Source organism: Tenebrio molitor, chromosome 5 (genome assembly GCF_963966145.1).
Source record: "Tenebrio molitor chromosome 5, icTenMoli1.1, whole genome shotgun sequence".
Lineage (NCBI taxonomy): Eukaryota > Metazoa > Arthropoda > Insecta > Coleoptera > Tenebrionidae > Tenebrio > Tenebrio molitor.
In genome coordinates this window covers 4,400,803-4,420,224 of record NC_091050.1, presented here as the reverse complement: position 1 = coordinate 4,420,224, position 19,422 = coordinate 4,400,803, and the positions used below count along the sequence as shown (strand labels likewise).

The window sequence follows — 19,422 nt, the reverse complement described above, 5'->3', positions numbered from 1 at the left end:
CTTCAAGTACAAATTTGTTCAGATAATGAAGCCTTTCAATAAATTTTCGATGAGCTCATTATAAGTAAACTTATATTAAGTATTGTTTGTTATATTTTAGTTGTTGATATAAATATAATTATTCAATTCCAAAAAATTTATTTTAGTAAATTTTTGAATTTTACATTGGTAGTGTCATGGCGTTTGTGTTTTTGACAGTTACCGCTATTTGTTTGCGCGAAGTGCGCAAAATATCCTCGAACTGGCGCCTCTTCTTGATGAAACGCCGCCGTGCCGATTGTGATGTTAAATGTGTAAAAATCAGATATAATAATCAATAATGGCAAATATAAATTTAGAAAAAGACACTTTTCATCGACGGTTGAAGAAATTGTACAGTGCTTGGCAAAAATCGGAGAGTGAAAATGGTTTTTCTAAGATGGATGCTTTGGTTACCGCCGTTGGTATTGACGAAGAAGTCGTTTACAGTAAATCAGGTGCACTGCAGACATGGCTTTTGGGTTATGAACTTACCGACACGATTATGGTTTTGACTGAGAGAAAGGCGTATTTTCTAGCAAGTAAGAAGAAAATTGATTTTCTGAGACAAGCCGAAACCAAAGATGAGAACGCTATACAGCTATCTTTGCACGTAAGAGATCGCACTGATAGTGATGAGGCGAATTTTAAAGTTCTTATTGATGCCATCAAAGAAAGTAAAAATGGTAAAACAATTGGTGTCTTCTCTAAAGACAACTACCCTGGCGCCTTCATGGATTCTTGGCGCGCAGCGTTAGGTAAAGTGAACTTTCAAACTACAGACATAAGCGCTGCCATTGCTTATTTAATGTCGCCTAAAGAAGATTCTGAAATTATTACAATTAAAAAAGCCTGTATGGTAAGTGTTGATGTATTTACCAAATATCTTAAAGATCAAATAATGGAGATCATTGATTCTGAGAGGAAAGTTAAACATAGTAAATTAGCCGAGGGCGTGGAATCGGCAATTACTGACAAAAAGTATGTTTCTGGTGTTGATGTTACTCAGGTTGATATGTGCTATCCTGCCATTATTCAGTCAGGGGGCAATTACAATTTAAAATTTAGTGTTGTCAGTGACAAGAACACTTTACACTTTGGAGCAGTTATTTGTTCACTGGGTGCCCGTTATAAATCTTATTGTTCTAATATAGTACGTACGTTGCTTGTAAATCCAGTGGAAGAAGTACAAAATAATTATAATTTCCTTGTGAATCTTGAGGAAGAAGTATTGAAAAAGTTACAAGCAGGTACCAAACTGTCTGAAGTGTATGAAGCAGGATATAATTATGTGAAAAAAGAAAAACCAAGCTTGGCAGATAATTTGACAAAGAATTTCGGTTTTGCCATGGGAATAGAATTTAAAGAGAGCTCATTAATTATCGGACCAAAAACGACACTGCCCGCTAAGAAGGGAATGGTTTTTAATGTCAACATGGGATTCAGTAATTTACAAAATAAAGATGCTTCAGATAAAGAAGGAAAAACTTATGCTCTGTTTATTGGTGACACAGTCATGGTTAATGAAGGTCAACCGGCAACAGTTTTAACTATATCCAAGAAGAAAATTAAAAATATCGGTATATTTCTTAAAGATGAATCAGATGATGAAGATAATGATGATGAAAAGGAGAATGCTCCAAAACCAGAAATTCTCGGTAGGGGTAAGCGTACCGCAGTTTTGGAATCAAAACTGCGGACGGAACACACCTCAGAGGAAAAGAGAAAAGAGCATCAAAAAGAATTGGCTTCTCAGCTTAATGACAAAGCAAAAGAACGTCTAGCGAAACAGTCTGGATCTAAAGACGTGGAAAAAGTTAGAAAAAGTACAGTTTCATATAAAAACGTCAATCAAATGCCCCGTGTGCCTGAAGTGAAAGAATTAAAACTCTATGTTGATCAGAAATATGAAACTGTAATATTACCAATTTACGGTATTCCAGTACCATTTCATATTTCTACTATTAAAAACATCTCACAGTCTGTGGAAGGCGATTACACCTACCTTCGTATCAATTTTTTCCATCCCGGATCGACAATGGGACGGACTGATGGTAATGGTTTTTTCATACTCGCGTAATATTTATCATAAAGATCAATTTTATACTAATTACTTGAACTCGTATATGGTGATATGTTTTACGTAAATCCTAACTAGATATTTAAAATTTGGTTGTTTTTTCTTTTTAGTAACTAATGTAATTTGAATTGACTAGACTAAAATGAATTCACGTTGTTTTGGCATAATGGGAGGCCATGGAAAATTTGCATTTAATTTGGTAGTAAAACTGTCAAGTTTTCTGAGTTTGAGGTTATAAATAGCGTCAGTGTCTAGTGCATTGTTATGTTCATTTTGATAGGTGAGGCACTTTAATGACGAAAATCAAACAATGTGTCCAACGTTAAAAAAATAAATACCCTTCCATTATGCCAACGGTGTTTACTTGTTTAATGTTGTGTAATAGGTAGCAATTGGAACATATTCTATTCAGATTCGTAACACTGGATTTCTTGTCTTTGTAAGATTATTTACAAAAACAAGATATTACCACTTCATCCAGATTTTACTTTTTTTGTTGCCAAAGCGATTAGCGTAGAAATACGGAAATAAAATGAGTACTTTATTGTTTTTTTTTTCGTGCTAAAGAATTGCCCATCACGAAAAAAATATTATGCAATAGTTATTTTTTGCATATCGTAATGAAAGTGGCACTTTTTTACACGAAAAATCGTAGTGAAAGTAGTACTTTTTGGATCATTTTATTCCATCTCCTTGGAGATGATTGTCAAGGCATACTTACCTATTATTTTTTTTGTAATTTTTCATAAATGCTTTTAGACCAAATTTCTCACTTGCATATTTGCTTGATTAACTCGGGCTACACCCTCGTTAATCAAACTGCAAATTCATGAAAAAAGTATGACTTTCATAACGTGTTGTACACACTATTTTTTTGCATATCCAAGGAGATAGAAAAAATGATGCAAAAAAGTACTACTTTCACTACGATTTTTCGTGTAAAAAATGCCACTTTCATTACGATATGCAAAAAACTAAATTGAACCAGTTGAATGTTATTTTTTCGTAAAACTAGTATGTTCGTAAATGTTGTTTTATTTAGATGTTAAATAGGGGCAATTTTCAGGAGGCAATTACCAACAACCTGAAGCTACTTTTGCGAAAGAAGTTACTTACCGTAGTATAAACACCAAAGAGCCGGGAGAAATTTCTCCTCCATCGTCCAACTTAAACACAGCCTTTCGACTTATAAAAGAAGTGCAGAGGAAATTTAAAACCCGTGAAGCTGAAGAACGCGAGAAGGAAGATCTTGTCAAACAAGACACATTGGTTTTGTCACAAAATAAAGGCAATCCAAAGTTGAAAGATCTTTACATTCGGCCAAATATCGTGACCAAACGTATGACAGGGGCGTTGGAAGCACACAATAATGGTTTCCGCTACACCTCAGTAAGAGGAGATAAAGTCGATATTTTGTACAACAACATAAAGAATGCATTCTTCCAACCGTGCGACGGCGAGATGATTATACTTCTACATTTTCACCTAAAACATGCTATAATGTTTGGGAAAAAGAAACACGTGGATGTTCAGTTTTATACAGAAGTCGGTGAAATTACTACCGATTTAGGAAAACATCAACACATGCACGATCGGGATGACCTGGCCGCGGAACAATCTGAAAGAGAGTTGAGACATAAATTGAAAACGGCTTTCAAGAGTTTTTGTGAAAAGGTATTACAAATTTTTGTTTTTTTTTTTTTCTGTTTTTAATGTTTCACTGTTTTAGGTGGAAGCTATGACAAAGCAAGAGATAGAATTTGACACGCCGTTCCGTGAACTGGGTTTCCCGGGCGCCCCCTTCCGTTCAACAGTATTACTTCAGCCAACGTCCGGTTGCCTCGTGAACCTGACAGAGTGGCCTCCATTTGTTATTACACTCGAAGATGTTGAACTAGTCCACTTTGAAAGAGTTCAATTTCATCTGAAAAATTTTGACATGGTTTTCGTTTTCAAAGATTACCATAGAAAAACGGCAATGGTGAATGCCATTCCGATGAATATGTTGGATCACGTTAAAGAATGGCTCAATTCATGTGACATACGGTATTCAGAAGGCGTTCAGTCATTGAATTGGGTGAAGATCATGAAAACTATAACGGACGATCCGGATGGATTTTTCGAGAGTGGTGGTTGGACTTTCCTCGATCCGGAATCAGACGAAGAAGAGCATGCTCAAGAAGAGGAATCGGAAGACGAGGACGAAGCTTACGAGCCAACGGATGTTGAAAGCGCTTCTGAGGAAAGTGAAGAAGATTCTGAATATTCAGAAGGAGATACAGACGAAACTGATGAAACTGGGTCTGCCGAAGATGAACTGGGAACTGATGAAGAATCGGGGAAAGATTGGTCGGACTTGGAACGTGAAGCTGCGGAGGAAGATCGAGAACGTAACTTCGACGATAGTTTCGACAGGAAAAAGGTTCCTCATCAAAAGTCGAGCAAGCCAAATAAACATTCGTCCATTAAAAGTAACCACAAAAGCTCCCCCAGTAAACATTCTAACAACCATCATTCCTCAAGTAGCAAACATTCGTCAAGTTCTAGACACAATAGCAGTCGAGACAATGATAAAGACAGGCGCAAATCTTCAAGCAGTTCCAAGTCGAAACCTTCCCCTTCAAAAGATAGAGACAGACATAGAAACTCCCACTCTTCATTATCTAAAAAACGCAGTCGAGATGAGAGCAGTGACAAACATAAGTCTAAGAAGTCAAGGAAGTAATTTTTAATTTTTCTCCGTTTTATAAGTTATTTCAGTTCACGTTACAATCCTTTTGTGTTTATAAATTTCTGTGTTAAGTTCACAAGGTTGATTCCTTTCCGCTGAATGTACAGATTAAACATTTTGATATAGAGTTTGTTTCATTTCAAAGTTTGCTCAAAATTAAAACAAATCGATTTAGGCCATTCGTCCAAATTAATGCATTTTCTTTAAAATAAATCAAGATCAAGTAACTGGTGTGCAAACACAGGGTAACTTGTAAATGAGAATTTATAATTTTTTTACATGTTGATTATGAACGTTGACTTTTTAACGAAAAATCGTAATGGAAGTAGCACTTTTTTAACGAAAAATCGTAATGAAAGCAGTATACTTTTTTAAATCACTTTATGCAATTTATTGTCAAAGAAAACCTACTATGCATTCCTGTTTTTTTTTTTTAATTTTGCATAAATCCTTTTATGACAAAAATGCACACTTATAAGCTGGATCGAGCGGGAGTATGACTTGGCAACAGTGTCAGTGGCGCTCCCAACGGTAGCCGAATTCGCCAATGTACAACACATTATGAAAGTCTCTTTTTTTTCACTCATTTGCTTGATTAACTCGGGCTCCGCTCTCGTTAAACTGCAAATTCAAGAAAGAAAGTATGATTTTCATAACTAGTTGTACAATGTAGGTACTATTAAAACTAACATATGGGGCGTATCAAGAGTAAACAAAAATTAACTCAATATGTATATTCAGGCTTCATAAAATAGAATTTAAAATATTGCTAAATACTTTCAGCGTCAGTCAAATAAATAAAATTGAATAATAAATACTTATTCTATCCTAATCAATAGAATTATAAAATGTGATGCTATTTAATTAAGTACTCAGTGATATACTATAAATATTGACTATTGAGATCCAAATATCTTTTCTTCTACTATGTTGACTTCATCCAGTAGTGAACATTGCTTATTGATTTTAACCCCTTGCCGTTCCAAATCTCTTAATTTCTGTTGAATAATATCCGTTTGCCATCCGATTTTGACGCAAGCAGTCAACAAGGGTACATATAACTCTAATAAATCGCTGTCACTGACTCCATCATATCTGTGGAGCGCCAAATGCGCCCATTTTTCTGAATGTAAACAGTTTGGAATTGACATGCAGCATCCTAATAATCTACACAAAGCTATGAGAACTGCTGGAGATCTATCAGTAAAAACTTTGTTTAATAGTTTAAAATTGTTCTCAAGTAGCGGTAAGGCATTGGAAAATTCACTTTTCTCCAAAAAGCGTCGAGCTTTTTCTAATTCTACACTTTGGAGAAAATCCACTAAAGCTTTAGATGACCTTAACTTTGATTCAGTCGATATGTGCTTTAAAAGAGATTCAAAGCCCGTGCTTCTGGTAGATATAAGTTCGTTATCAAAATTTCCCAAAATGACCTTTTTGGGAAAAACTATGTTTACCAATAAATTAGGGTGTTCCTTTTTTAAGGCGTTATACAAATTTAAGAAATGAGTATAGCGTCTCTCGATCACAGACGGGCTTAAATCATCACTTCCGGATATATGGCGCACCTGCAGCGTATAAATGACGTGTTTTTTTTCTTCACCTTCATCGCAAATTCTAGCTGATACAATTTCAAATACCAGTCCTTGCCTTTCACCACCTAAAATTGTACATTGTTTGGAAAATAATGAACACGATCCTAAAAAATAATTCGGCGAAGATGATTTGTGTAATTTACTGATAAAAAAAATGAAAACGACCTTGATGACAGTTGTAATTTTCAAAAAAAAGTCTAACTCACCCAGGATTTGTGTCATTTTAATCGTTTAAGGAGATGATTTGTTTACAAAGCGTTTAACAATCATTGTCTGCGTTCGTAGTCTTGTCACTGATAAACTAATTGTGTTTGTACGTCTACGTCTTTAGGTTGCTCGAAAATTGTTTCGTAGGTAATTGGCAGATAAACGAGATAAGAATAAGTAGGTAAAAAACAGAACGTCAGAGGATGGGATAACTTCGAGTGACGTCACTGGGGAAAAAACTGTGTCTAAATAAAGAAGATTTATTGTTGTAGTGAAAAAGAACAAATAATACTGGTGATGTTGTTCTAGTCATGTAAACCAAAAGGTAAGTGAAGCATTTATTTTGAATTTGACGTTTTTATTGCATAACCTAAAATTTTGACAGATGTCCAAATTAATATCGCACAATAAATCTTCGTTGGATATGCTCGACATTGAAAAAATTGAAAATTATGATTCGATAGGGGATCCTCTGGTTATAGAGGAGTTGTATCACATAAATTGGAAAGAGTTTGCTTGTGGATGGAGCGCCGCATTTATTAACATCACAATGACATACCCCATAAATAAAATAATCTTCCGACAGGTAAACTAGTAAAATAAAAACGATCTGATTTAAGCAAATATTTCAGATGTTGCATGGCGTGAACGCGTATAACGCGTTTCGCCAACTTCAACATGAAGGTATGTTTTACCTGTATAGGGGTATGTTGCCCCCATTGTGCCAAAAAACTCTTTCCTTGTCCATCATGTTTGGGATATATGAAGAAGTACGCCGTCCTTTAGCGATTGTAGGATGTAATGACTATTTAGCAAAATTTCTGGGTGGCATGGTTGCGGGAACAACAGAAGCTATCTTAATGCCATTTGAGAGAATTCAGACTTTGCTTGCTGATGCACATTACCATAAAGAATTTACAAATACAGCTCATGCATTTAAAGTTGTTGGTCTTAATTATGGGTTTCGAGAGTATTACAGAGGTTTAATTCCAATTTTGCTCAGAAATGGACCATCTAATGTAGGATTTTTTGTTATTAGGGATGAGGTGCATTATTATAGACCAAGATTTGAATCTAAAGTGTATGAAACTGTAACAGAATTTTTTTGTGGTGCAATGATAGGTGTATTTTTGTCTAGCATATTTTATCCACTAAATGTTCTAAAGGTAGCAATGCAAAGTAAGATTGGTGGAGATTATGAAAATGTTTTTAAGGTATTAGTACAAATATATAATGCAAGAGGTAGAAAAATTAGGTATATATATCATGGAGTTCAAACAAACTGTACAAGGGCGTTTATAAGTTGGGGAGTGATGAACGCCGCATATGAAAATTTAAAAAATATTATTTCGTAAATGAAGTTGTTTTTATCGTGTCGATTTATCGTTCTAAGTTATTTTCATTTGTTGCTAGTTTTTAAGCCCACTTGTTCTATCACAAAGTATTTTTTTAAAATGATTCTCATTTTTTTATTTATAATAAAACATTTTTAAAATTTGCAGTTGATTTATTACACCCATTTTTTTTTTATTGGGAACTCAATGAATGATTTCATAACTAAACTGAGCTAAACTAGAGCGTGGTGGCGTTCTGAGCTAATTTATAAATATATTTTGCTGCTACATGTATAGATGGCAGCAATATACAAAATTTAGAAAATTTTCAGTTTACTCAAGTTTAAATTTTAGAAATTCTTCGTATAAACAGAGAACAAGTTATGTATAAAGATTCTGTGTTTACAAACATCGTTTTTTAGCTTTAAATATACCGCGCGCTCGACAATTATTTAAATCAAAGAAGCCTTTGAGATTTTGGACGTATCCCAAATCTTCTTGAGGTTCAGACGTTCGGATGTGGAAGTACCGAGCGATCATTTAAAAACTAAATCGAGTTTGCTTTGGAGCCAACGCTATAACATGGGTTGCCATAGGTAACACGCCGACTCGATTTATTTTTTAATTGATCGCACCGTATTTTTGGTTGCATATACCTGTTTCAATTTAAATTTGTATATTTTTGCTGAAACTGGGCCAAACTGGCTGTATTATAACCGGTCTGTTCATTTCACTAAAAATGCATTATGAAAATGTTTCCACCGATGAGGGCGCCACAAAAAAGGTGCGCTTCACGCTTAAATAATAATCTAGGCGCAATATAACAAAGAACAATAACAACACTAAACATAAAAACAACGAACAATAAAGAAAAGATTCACGAATTTATTTTCAAAGCAGCAAAAAACAAAGAGTTTTTTGGCTTCAAATTCAAAATGACATTTGAACAAGGTGACAAAAACTTAAGATGAATAAGAACCCCAAAAAACTAGCGCTCTGCGGGGATCACTGAAACTACACTTCTGAACAGGCCGGTTACAATACAGCAAGTCGTGGAAAACATCATTACGAAAGTAAGATTCAATAATGAATCTTTTATGTTGTGAAGTAATATTTATTTACATAATAAGTCATGACGCGGAGGGTTATTGAATGTTGTCTGTAATCCGTATAGTGCGTTCACAATCGACTCTTCAACGGCTACTTTGAAATTTAAATTAACCCACGATATTATAACTTACAACGTGTCTCAGAAATAAGTATATTAATTTTAAATGGTAATAGAACTCGTTAATAGCAACAATATGTTTAAATATGTTTTTTTCCTAAACCTTGAAGTTATCCAATTAAAATTATTGAAAATTTTAGCTCACATTTCGTTACCCGCCTGTGGGGATTATTTGTTTCGCAAATGCCGATAAGCGAAGAACAAAAAACAAATGCAAGAAAAAGAAAACTTTCACTTGTTTTTTGCTGCGCTCGTTGCTGTGACCTATAATGATAAGGATGGAGGAGAAAAAAGTAAATCATATGGTAGATATTAACTGAAAACAATTTTACTAATAAATATTTTTTTCTACTTTGGGTCTATACAGGGTTATTCACATAAGATGACGAGCCTGACCAGGTAAAAATGCAACCCAAAAAGCAATTCACAAAGCAATCTTGATCCCTATTACATTATCCGGCATTATCATAATGCGTATAAAACATAGATAGCGTCAGCCTAATGAATGTCAATTTCTGACAGAAAAATACGTCTCTCAACAAAATATGATTTATTAACAATAATAAGCAATTAAAATCACAAAAGTAATGGGTATAGTCCAATTTTTACCCTTTTGCGATGACGTCATTATCTAGTAACTTTACGTATGTTTGAGCTAGGATCAGAAACAAATTTGAATTGATCATAAATAACTATAAATATGTCAAATTTGTTGACAATTGCTTCGAAAGGTTATGTTAGTAATCAATGTAATAAGTGAAAGAAATTAAAAATTGTCAAATTGACAGAAGCATAAAATAACCTCAAAGTGACCATCAAAAAATAAACATGCATTTTTTTTTGTTTTTTTCTGTTTCTGTCGTTTCAATAAAGAGAAAGCGAGGAAGGAAATCGTGACGTCACCTCAAAAGGGTAAAAATTGGACTATAAGTAGGATCATATCGGTTCAGTCATTGTTCGAAAAGCTTTTCAAATACTAAATATGAACGAAAAATGCAATGACAGATACACTAACCGCAACCGGCACAAAAAACGACTCACTTTCAATTTTATTAAGTAATTCATTGTCTTAGAATTTTTTTGATATCATGTTGTATTGATAAGTGTTATTTAAGTCATTCTTTCCCAAAGAATATCGGACAAACAAAACATTACAACACAGCAAATAAAATTTCAATTAAAAAAAAAAGTTTTTTTTTAGAAAAAACTTTATGTTATGAAAAATTTTCTAAATTTGAACAGCACTTTGAATTTGTATCTCGTATTGTCAAATTAAATCTTTTAACACGTAAATCAACCGACAACCGACACAACATGGAAGTAGCGCAAATTTTCTAATAATGTATTTAAACAAAACAATTCGGTTGCCATGGTGACCATAGCACTCCCGATCATTGAAAATATCCCAATTTAACTATAATAAAGAAAAATAAGCACAGATATAATTTCAAGATCATTTATTGAAGAAATCATAATGAGTCGTTTTTTGTGCCGGTCACTATATATCTTTCAAATTAATAGAATATCTACTTGGATTCCTGATTTAATTTTTAAATACCAATACGCAATGAATGCTTTGTAAAGTGTATTTTGGGTTGCATTTTTACCTGGTTAGGCTCATCATCTCATGTGAATAACTGTATGAAAGCTATTAGGACACGCATTTTGCGTGCTGTACCCAATAGAAATTTGCGTATCAAAACAGACTCGTATCATAATATACTACAAACTGACTCTAATGGTCTAATGAATCGCCCATACCCCAGATAATGACAATGTCAATTAATGATTACAAGAAGTGTTCAAAGGGACCGTTATTGTCAACACAATAATGAAGGCGCCGATGAAATTGATTTTTCCACTCTTTCCAGCATTCCTCTGTTATTGCGAATTATTGTGGCAACATTTCCTACCTGTTCAGTTGTATCAATTGGGGTCGAATATACTTACCAAGTCCTTCATGTACCCCCACAAGAAGAAGTCGCACGGAAGTTCACTGGAGTCGAAGAGCACTCCCGCACATTTCACACACAACACAATACACATTCAATACTCGAAAATAGACGTTCCATTTTCACAAAATTTTAGCTCAAATTACAGAATCAACACGTAAACACCTGCCTTTTGGAGTGGTATAAAACTTAACTAAAAATTTAATCCGCTTATCCTCGGCCGCAGAGCGAAAAAACTTTATTCTAAAAACACAATGTTTTGCTCTGATTTTACAAAAACTGTTATATCATGGTCACTGTCATTGGCTCATATAACTAGAAAATAGACAGCTCCTTAATTTAATATAATAGTAATAGTAGTTTATTTAACGAGTTCGTGTGTAAATTGGTCTTTTTTGGCATGGGTGGGCCAGTTTAAAACGCGAGTGAAACGAACCTTTTAAAGGCCCAAGAGTGCCAAAAAGAGCCCAATTTACACACGAACGAGTTGAATACAACATTTTTTTGTTCGATGAGCCCCTTAAAGGCTCCAAATCGCTTAAAATCTTTAAAATTAGCTTGACGTTTCATTTTGACAAGTTGTGACATTTATCAATATCCATTCAAACAGGAGAAAATTCTCAAATTCTAACAGTGTCGAACAAAAAAATACTAAAATGAAAATTAAATTTCGAAAAAATGGTACATAACAATTTTGTTGTTCTTGAAGAGAACTGGTTAAAATTAATGTACCTACTTATTTCTAAGTACGTATGTATGTAGTTTGTACCGAAAGTATCTGCAAATTAATTTCAATCAATTGCATCTATAGAATAAAACAAATTGCAAATTACGAATTTATTTAACAAGATTTGAATAACCGTCATCGTTGCTATAATTTTAAAAGAAACAATACATCAAAACGCTCCGTTTAGTTTTTGTTAATAAAATATCTCTGAATACAAGATACAGAATGACGAAATAGATAGTAATAATTTTTAACGCTAGAATATTTTCTGATTTTTATTAAGTTTATATCGGGTGTTCATTTAAATTTATCTTCAAAGTTGGCGTTGAAGAGTCGATTGTAAACACACCACTGATTAAATGTAACCTCAGTTTTGGCGTTGTTTGTGTTTTTACTCTGCAGTCTGCAGACGGAGGAGTGGTGCATTTACAATCGAGTCTTCAACACTAACTTTGAGGATAAATTTAAATGAACACCGATATAATGTAATGCATATAGACAAAAATGAATAGGGAATTCCACAATTTTTCTTGGAAAGCAAAATAATTGCCCCAATCATCCCACGTATTCTTAAACACTAAATAAATTTAAAATGTTACAGGTACTTGAAACATTACATCTAATGTGTATATGTATACATTTCTGACACATTTAGTACAAATTTGGAAAACTCCCTATTCATTTTCGCCTAGGTTATTTATTATGAGAAGGGTACCTTGCATCTTATCAATAATTTAATCAATATCAATAATTTAATTATTCTTTTAAACTTGAACAAATGAATAAATCAAACAAAACCTTAATTTTAATAATACGAATACAATTGTATGTAATATCATTTCCGTAAGCGAAATGTTGGAATAATAATAATTAGTAATTTAGTCATTAGTCTTATCAATCGGTACAGAATAACAAATGTTTCTGTGAAAGCACACATTAATTAAAATGCAATTTTCAGAGTTGGCTGTCAGTGCAAATACAGTGAGCATATAATTACATGGCAAAGCCGTGATGGCTATCACCATCATCACATCTAAAAATGGTGACATTTTATAATTATATTTATTGTAACTCGTGTAATTTAACTACAAACGAATTAAGATACAAAACTGATAAGACAAATTGTCTGTTTTATATCCTGTGGTTTTCAAAACCACATTTAGGTAATTGTTAACGGATAATAATTGTGTATTAAAATGTAGCTCGAACGTAACAAATTTCATGGTTGCTTCCCACACAAAAGTCACCATATACATAAATTTTTTTAAAACGGGTTCATTAATAAATTTTTTAATTACTTAATCAATTAAGAGTAGTTAGCTGCATGAACAGCGCATTTACGGCCGTTATTCTTGAAATACATTTTATGGCTCGTGTATTTAAATTTAATGGATGCATTCCCATGATCCAAATTTCCATTTTTAACCGAAATAATGACTTGAGCGCTGAAAAAATGTATACCTATATGAGAAAATCAATTGATTGTCCTTTAATAGCTGTCCGTACGTTGAGATACAGCGTGAAAGTCCCACCTGCTTTTGGTAATTTTTATTTGTGGGGTCTAGCTTGTATTCACGAGGGGAATGGTTAGATAATTGATATATAATTTAGAGTCTCTGGAGTTTTAGGCAATAATAGTTATTATCCAAATGCTTATGTTTGCATGATGCTGCCCTTTTATTACCTTCGGTTTCGTTATTATTGTTTCAATTTTACTAAAAACTTGGAGCTTTTATTTAATTGGTTCTTTTCGTGTTGCCGCGCAGTCAATTTGCAAATTCTCTCGTGGATATTTTACCTGCTCTTTATTGCCATCAGATTACAAGTGGCTCAAGACAATCTGATACTTGAAATAATTTCTCAATTACTTAGTCCGAACGATTTTTAACGTGGAAAAGGTCTTTCGTAGAGCGTCAGGCTTCGATCGACGAAAACCCGAAAGGGGGATTTTGTCGGTGTCTTTTAAATTAAAAAATTGTTAACTTACCTAAGGCTAATTACCGCCCGAAACGAATATTAGTTCCGAGACGTTAACTGGCGTCGCTCAATGTTTGGCTGCTTGTATTTTTATAGCGCCTCCTTGAAATTGTTCCCCGAATGCCCCTTAACGTTAATTTGATTTTTTCCTTTATTTTACGGAATCAAGAAGTGTGTTGTAAGCTTATTTAGGTTATAAAAGACCACATCCCTGTTGATTAGGCAATAAACTTAATGAAATGGAGACAAAAAGGGGTTTATTTAAATGAAAAACAAGGCTTATTTCTAATTGGCTTTAAAAGGGAAGCATTTATGTTGAAAATTAAAACAAAAAATGCCGACTTGACTGTAATTTAATAACCTTTCAGATCGAACCAATTTTTTCACGATGAATAAAGAAGGACGCTCTCACGATTTTTGTTTATTGCAGGGAATAAATTTTACATGGAGGCACTTTGGAGCCATTAAAAATAGCAGGCAATATACTTGTAAATTGCAGTTTATTACAGTTAAGTGCCGTGTATTAACAACAAAAACTTAGTGAGCTTTCAAGCTATTAATATCACAATATTACACGTGATCAGTGCGCATAATACTCAAGGGACAGGGTAAAAAGCTCATGATTGTTTGAGGTACGGAAAAAAGATATTATTTTGATGATCCGGTCGAAAGTGTTTTTAGATAGGTCATAATGCATTAACGACGTTTTGAAAAAATCATGGAAGACTGGAATGCCTGTAGAAAAACGTTTTCAATATTCATATCGAAGACGTGCGGAGTAGCGAAGTTATTAATTATTGCAATAAGGAGCGCGCGGTGCCGATATTATAGGGCGGCAGTCCAAACTACAGGAGAACTTGTGTTGCCTCGAATAAAATTACCATCACCAACCAATTACCATATCCGTGTTGGTCGGACTCTGCACCTCTGCTAGACGCTCCCGGCATCTCACCTGGTTTTGCTACCTTGCTTGGGTTCGCCTCAATTAAACACTTTACCTTTTAACACGTGATATCATTTTCACTTGACCATTCCTGTCTTACATCTTTTAATCCATGGATTAAAAGAATTTTGCAATCATTTGTGATACATAATTTTCCATATACTTACGACTGTGTTAAAAGGTAATGCACGTTACGCCACGGCAAGTGATTAACGATTAATATTTCATCGTTTTCAAAGCTTTTACATTTTTAAAGTTATTTTTTAAAACTTTAGTGGAAAGGTTATTAATGCAATCAAATATGTTTTGGCTTTCACAATAGAAAAAAAAAACAAATTTAGAGATCAATATGCTTTTTTTTAACACTAATATCACTATTTCTCTGTACAGTAACCTGCAATCTTTTTAAAATGTGCTAAAATTGGTAACATAAAGACGTTGTTTATTGATAATTCTGAAATATAAGGTAGACAATATTTCATTTTAAGGAACAAAATTAACATTGAATATTTTGAACTACTTAGTTGCGTCTAGCATGAATAATACCGTGTGATCAACAATTATCTAGATCAAAGAAGACTGAGATTTTGAACGTATGCCTACAGATACTCTGGAATGCATGGAAGTATTTTTGGTTGCATATACTGTTTCAATTTAGATTTCAAAATGTTTGCCGAAACTCGATCAAACAGGCAACAGCGCTTTCTGTCCATTCTCCCTTATGTAAAACAACATTACGAAAGTAAGATTCAATGATCAATCTTTTACGTTCTGAAGTAAAAGCCATTTTTGCGTTAAAATTTGATTCATAGTGACAGTTGTTTGACGTTTATTAGCTGAGTTAGCAAAGATACGAAAAATCTGACACTGTCAAAGTCATAGCCAGCCCTTATCTAAGTAATTGTTGATCGCGCCGTATATACTTAGGCCTCATAAGATGTAATATTTAATTGTGTTAACTGTAGAAGTTAAGTTTAAGTAAAAATAGTTCAGAAGGATTTGTATAAATAAGAAATGTAACTGATAAGATAAGCATTCACACGTACCAAATTTAATTATCGCAACAGGTAAGTAAAAAAGAATTTTACACTAATTAGACCTTTGCAAATGTTTAATTTGTTTATAAACAATAATTTTGAAAATGCAAGGGAAAAATCTATAATTTGACTGAGCGAGATTGATTTAAATTTATAGAAAGTAGAACTGTACCATTCACTTAAACAAATTACAGTCTCTTTTCATTTGATTAATAAGGAGAATGGTTATATTAAAAAAACAACAAGATGTAAAAATGGTCTAGTTACTGATTTCAGAGTAAATTGATCACATTTGTTAATTTCGTATTTTCAGAAATAAATAATCTTTTGATTATATGATAAAAACATTATATTTATCTTAAGTACATAACATTTTTGCTTTACAATACAAAATTTTCCGATAATAATGCTGAATCTGGAAAAGTGCCCCGAATGCTTGCAGCGTTTCCACGTTGAATGGCAAGGGAAATCCTCTCGAAAAGGAATTTCTTGGATTTTGAATTGCCTGATTCCGCAATAAGTCGGTATCCGATGACATTAATGAAATCGATGGCTTCTTTGCACCAATGGCCTAAGGTTTTAAAGGCTAAACCTTTGATTAGATATATTATTTTTTGCAAGAATTAGTTCCATAAATAATGCTAATTTTTATACTTTTGAAAAACACTGTAGGTATACAGGTACAGAAGTTTGTTACGTAGTAAAAAATATATTGATAATAAAAAGAAATAAAACGGACACAGCGATTGAAAAGTATGTAGGGGAGAAGAAACGGAAGAGCTGGATAAAATTAAAACCGCCATTTATATTGTCACATATGTATTTCCCGCTTGAAAAATGAATTATATAAAACCATGATGATTACTTAAATACTGAAAATTATCCTGTTATTAAATGCTTAACCTCAAGGGTTACTAATGAGAGAAAACAATAAATTAATTAATTCTGGTTATAAATTAAAATCTTCAGCTTCAGAAATGATTATTGTCTGTGGTTGAAATTGGACGCTCCATATTCGGAAACAATGGCTGGTTTTTATTGGGCAATGGCGATGAAACATGATATTATTTTTAATTTCAGGAAGCAGATAGTGTTAGAGTTTATTATACCCTTCCATTTCAGGTTGATTCCAAAAAAACACAAGATAATGTAAAACACACCGCTGTCTGGACAACGGGAAGCGCTTATTGTAATTTAGATTACTGCGGGATGTAATTATATAAATCGGAGTTGTAATGAATGTATTTTGCAGAAAAGGCTCGATCATGGAGAATTTATTTCGTCGAATGTTTTTAAGGCGCCGCCGTGTATTCAGCAGTAATAAAGGCGTGTTGAACATGTGCAAGGTATGTGCCAGTAGCTAATAGCATATGATAAACAGTGTGTCTTTGAAGTTAGGAAGCTCCTTTACTATCGTTTAATAGTTGTAGTGAGATAACAGGTTAAAAGCTGCGGATGTGGCGTGAGCGGTGTCTGTTTAACCACTTCAAACGGCCACTCGAACTAGACGAAATTATCTCTCACATGTGACTCTGTAGCTGGTAAATCGTCCGACAAAATTAAGAAAAAGCCCGCCCTTGCAAATAAAAGAGGGATGAGCACGTGAATTTTAGATAAACCCGCCTCTGTAGTTACTGGCGGCGCGTGGCAAACTTGGGGGCTTATTAGAGACGCCTGATAGTGGAGGGCGTCCCTAACGGACGCCTCTATAATCAATTGAGCACGGATGCGGTCACAATAATACATTGATAATATGACAAAATTTACTGCCATTAGCATAATCGCACTGATCGATTACCACGGTTAAAAGTTTTAGTCAACATTGAGGCAGCATGGGAGCTTTTTAGAGCTTTGGCCCAGTCCCACTGACAAAAAAAAATCTGCATTTAATCGTCATATTAAGCAGATTTAAATAAAAAAGTTTATAATTTGTTGAGAACACTTTTACACTTAATAATATTTAAATATTATACATATAAATAATATTCTCCTTGAAATAGAAGTTTATTATAATCTGTTTCAAAATCAAAAATCCACCAACAGTGCATTCTACCTCGAAAATACATCCGACAACGTCGCCGACTTTTGTTTTTAGTGTGTCTGCAAGTGTCAGAAAAAAGTGGGGTTATGAGAGAAAACTGTTGGACAGTCGTTTTGGTCGTAGTTCATCGTGTTTTTTATTCTCATTTTATTATTTCACTCAAAAAGTATGATATGGTAGCTAAACCCTTTTTCTACATAATAATTATTTTGTGTTTCGTAAATAAACTCAACAGTTCAATGTCAAATTTTGGCGGGAGGTTGAGCCAACCCAAAAAAATTAAACTTTTTCTAGGGATTTATATTTTTCTGCCAACATAATTCAACAGGTGGTGGATTTTTGATTTTGAAACAGATTATATATGTTGTAACCCCCACAACGACATTATTTTTTCCTCTCTTGCATTATTGGCATTATCACTCAGGGAAACTTTTTAAAATCACAGTAAGATATATGTATGTATTTTAACGTGATCTTAATGCAGAATCATCTAAATATTCCTCGAGATTGTCCTGACTCGGCCGCAAGCGGCCTCAGCCACAATTTTTCTCTCGGTACGTTAAAGAATGATTTCGCGGCCTTGATATACAAATAACTATTAAAGTATTCTTTTTCCAATAGTTACTTTCATTTAGGAGAAAAATAAGGGTAATTGTTCACTTTAACTATTTCTCGAATTTTCGCGTTTTTTCTGGATAGACAGCCTCAGTGCGTCCTCCTAGATCGTGTCCCACCATTCAAACCTTGTGCAAATGCCTTTTTTTCTCTCTTGTTGTGTTTCAAGGTCGCGTCAAGGTCGCGCCAAGTCTTAGTATAACTAAAGGGTAAGGAAAATTTTCATTTGCACAAGGTTTGACTGGTGGGAAACGATGTAGGAGGACGTCCTGAGGCTGTCTAGCAAGAAAAAACGCGAAAATTCCAGAAGTAGTTAAAGTGAACAATTACCAAAATAAGTACTCGTATGTAATAACTTCCGAAATTTTCAACAAGATGGAGGAACACGGATACGTTTCGTCTTATTTAAATTACATTTATATTTAGATTTAGCGAATTTATTTCGACTAAGTTTTCCTATTTTATAGTTTCAGTTTTGGGAAACAGTACTGAAGTAACTTCATTGCCTCACTTCTGCACACAAAATAAGAACTCCAATTTGGAAAATAAATATAACCCATTTTTTGGTATTTACCTTTACTCATAATTAATTTTGATTTAAATCGAAATAAAATGAACGACAGGGATTTTAAGTAATCCATGTTATACGTATGAGTTCTTCGTAAATCCCGGCCATTTAATTTAAAATTTTTAGAAGGACATGTACTCCTGGATGCTAAATTACTTGGAATTAACTAAAAACTGCATATTAATAATACCAGGCAAAATGGAGGGCGATATATAAAGCTCAGTCGTGGCTTAAGTATAAAAAACTTGATCACATCGTTCGAAATCGACATATTGTCGCTGGTTCCAGCCTAATTGCGGTTCCCTATGGATTTGCAGGGAAACTTGCATGCCCAACGACAAATCAAGAGGGCAAACAAGTCCGCTACTT

The 19,422-nt window shown here is 33.7% G+C and overlaps 3 protein-coding genes across 4 annotated transcripts; 2 read left to right on the top strand and 1 right to left on the bottom strand.

Annotated features, from left to right (window-relative positions):
• The first annotated feature begins 184 nt into the window (after positions 1 to 184).
• On the top strand, positions 185 to 4,954 carry dre4 (SPT16 homolog, facilitates chromatin remodeling subunit dre4). Of its 2 annotated transcripts, none has more exons than XM_069048063.1 (3): positions 185 to 2,072; positions 3,168 to 3,772; positions 3,828 to 4,954. In XM_069048063.1, exons 1-3 carry the CDS (start codon positions 320 to 322, stop codon positions 4,821 to 4,823), a joined length of 3,354 nt encoding a protein of 1,117 aa, XP_068904164.1. In that variant the 5' UTR covers positions 185 to 319; the 3' UTR covers positions 4,824 to 4,954. The 2 variants fall into 2 exon arrangements, with proteins under 2 accessions (XP_068904164.1, XP_068904163.1); XM_069048062.1 differs by having other exon boundaries at positions 186 to 2,072; positions 3,165 to 3,772.
• A 594-nt stretch (positions 4,955 to 5,548) lies between these two features.
• Snx21 (Sorting nexin 21) lies at positions 5,549 to 6,770 on the bottom strand. The gene is made up of 2 exons (XM_069048069.1): positions 6,631 to 6,770; positions 5,549 to 6,489 (listed from the first exon to the last, which is right to left on the bottom strand). Exons 1-2 carry the CDS (start codon positions 6,644 to 6,646, stop codon positions 5,726 to 5,728), a joined length of 780 nt encoding a protein of 259 aa, XP_068904170.1. The 5' UTR covers positions 6,647 to 6,770; the 3' UTR covers positions 5,549 to 5,725.
• Positions 6,771 to 6,813: 43 nt separating this feature from the next.
• LOC138131201 (mitochondrial nicotinamide adenine dinucleotide transporter SLC25A51) lies at positions 6,814 to 8,128 on the top strand. Its single transcript, XM_069048067.1, has 3 exons — positions 6,814 to 6,956; positions 7,017 to 7,217; positions 7,264 to 8,128. The coding sequence occupies exons 2-3, from the start codon at positions 7,017 to 7,019 to the stop codon at positions 7,984 to 7,986; spliced, it is 924 nt and encodes a 307-aa protein (XP_068904168.1). The 5' UTR covers positions 6,814 to 6,956; the 3' UTR covers positions 7,987 to 8,128.
• The last annotated feature ends 11,294 nt before the right edge of the window (positions 8,129 to 19,422 follow it).

Bases quoted from the DNA above. Each gene is read 5' to 3' on its own strand.
- LOC138131201 (XM_069048067.1), top strand. From the start codon at position 7,017: ATGTCCAAATTAATATCGCACAATAAATCTTCGTTGGATATGCTCGAC. The intron at 7,218-7,263 runs GTAAACTAGTAA...CAAATATTTCAG, and splicing joins ATAAAATAATCTTCCGACAG to ATGTTGCATGGCGTGAACGC.
- dre4 (XM_069048062.1), top strand. From the start codon at position 320: ATGGCAAATATAAATTTAGAAAAAGACACTTTTCATCGACGGTTGAAG. The intron at 2,073-3,164 runs GTAATGGTTTTT...GGCAATTTTCAG, and splicing joins GACAATGGGACGGACTGATG to GAGGCAATTACCAACAACCT. The intron at 3,773-3,827 runs GTATTACAAATT...TCACTGTTTTAG, and splicing joins TCAAGAGTTTTTGTGAAAAG to GTGGAAGCTATGACAAAGCA.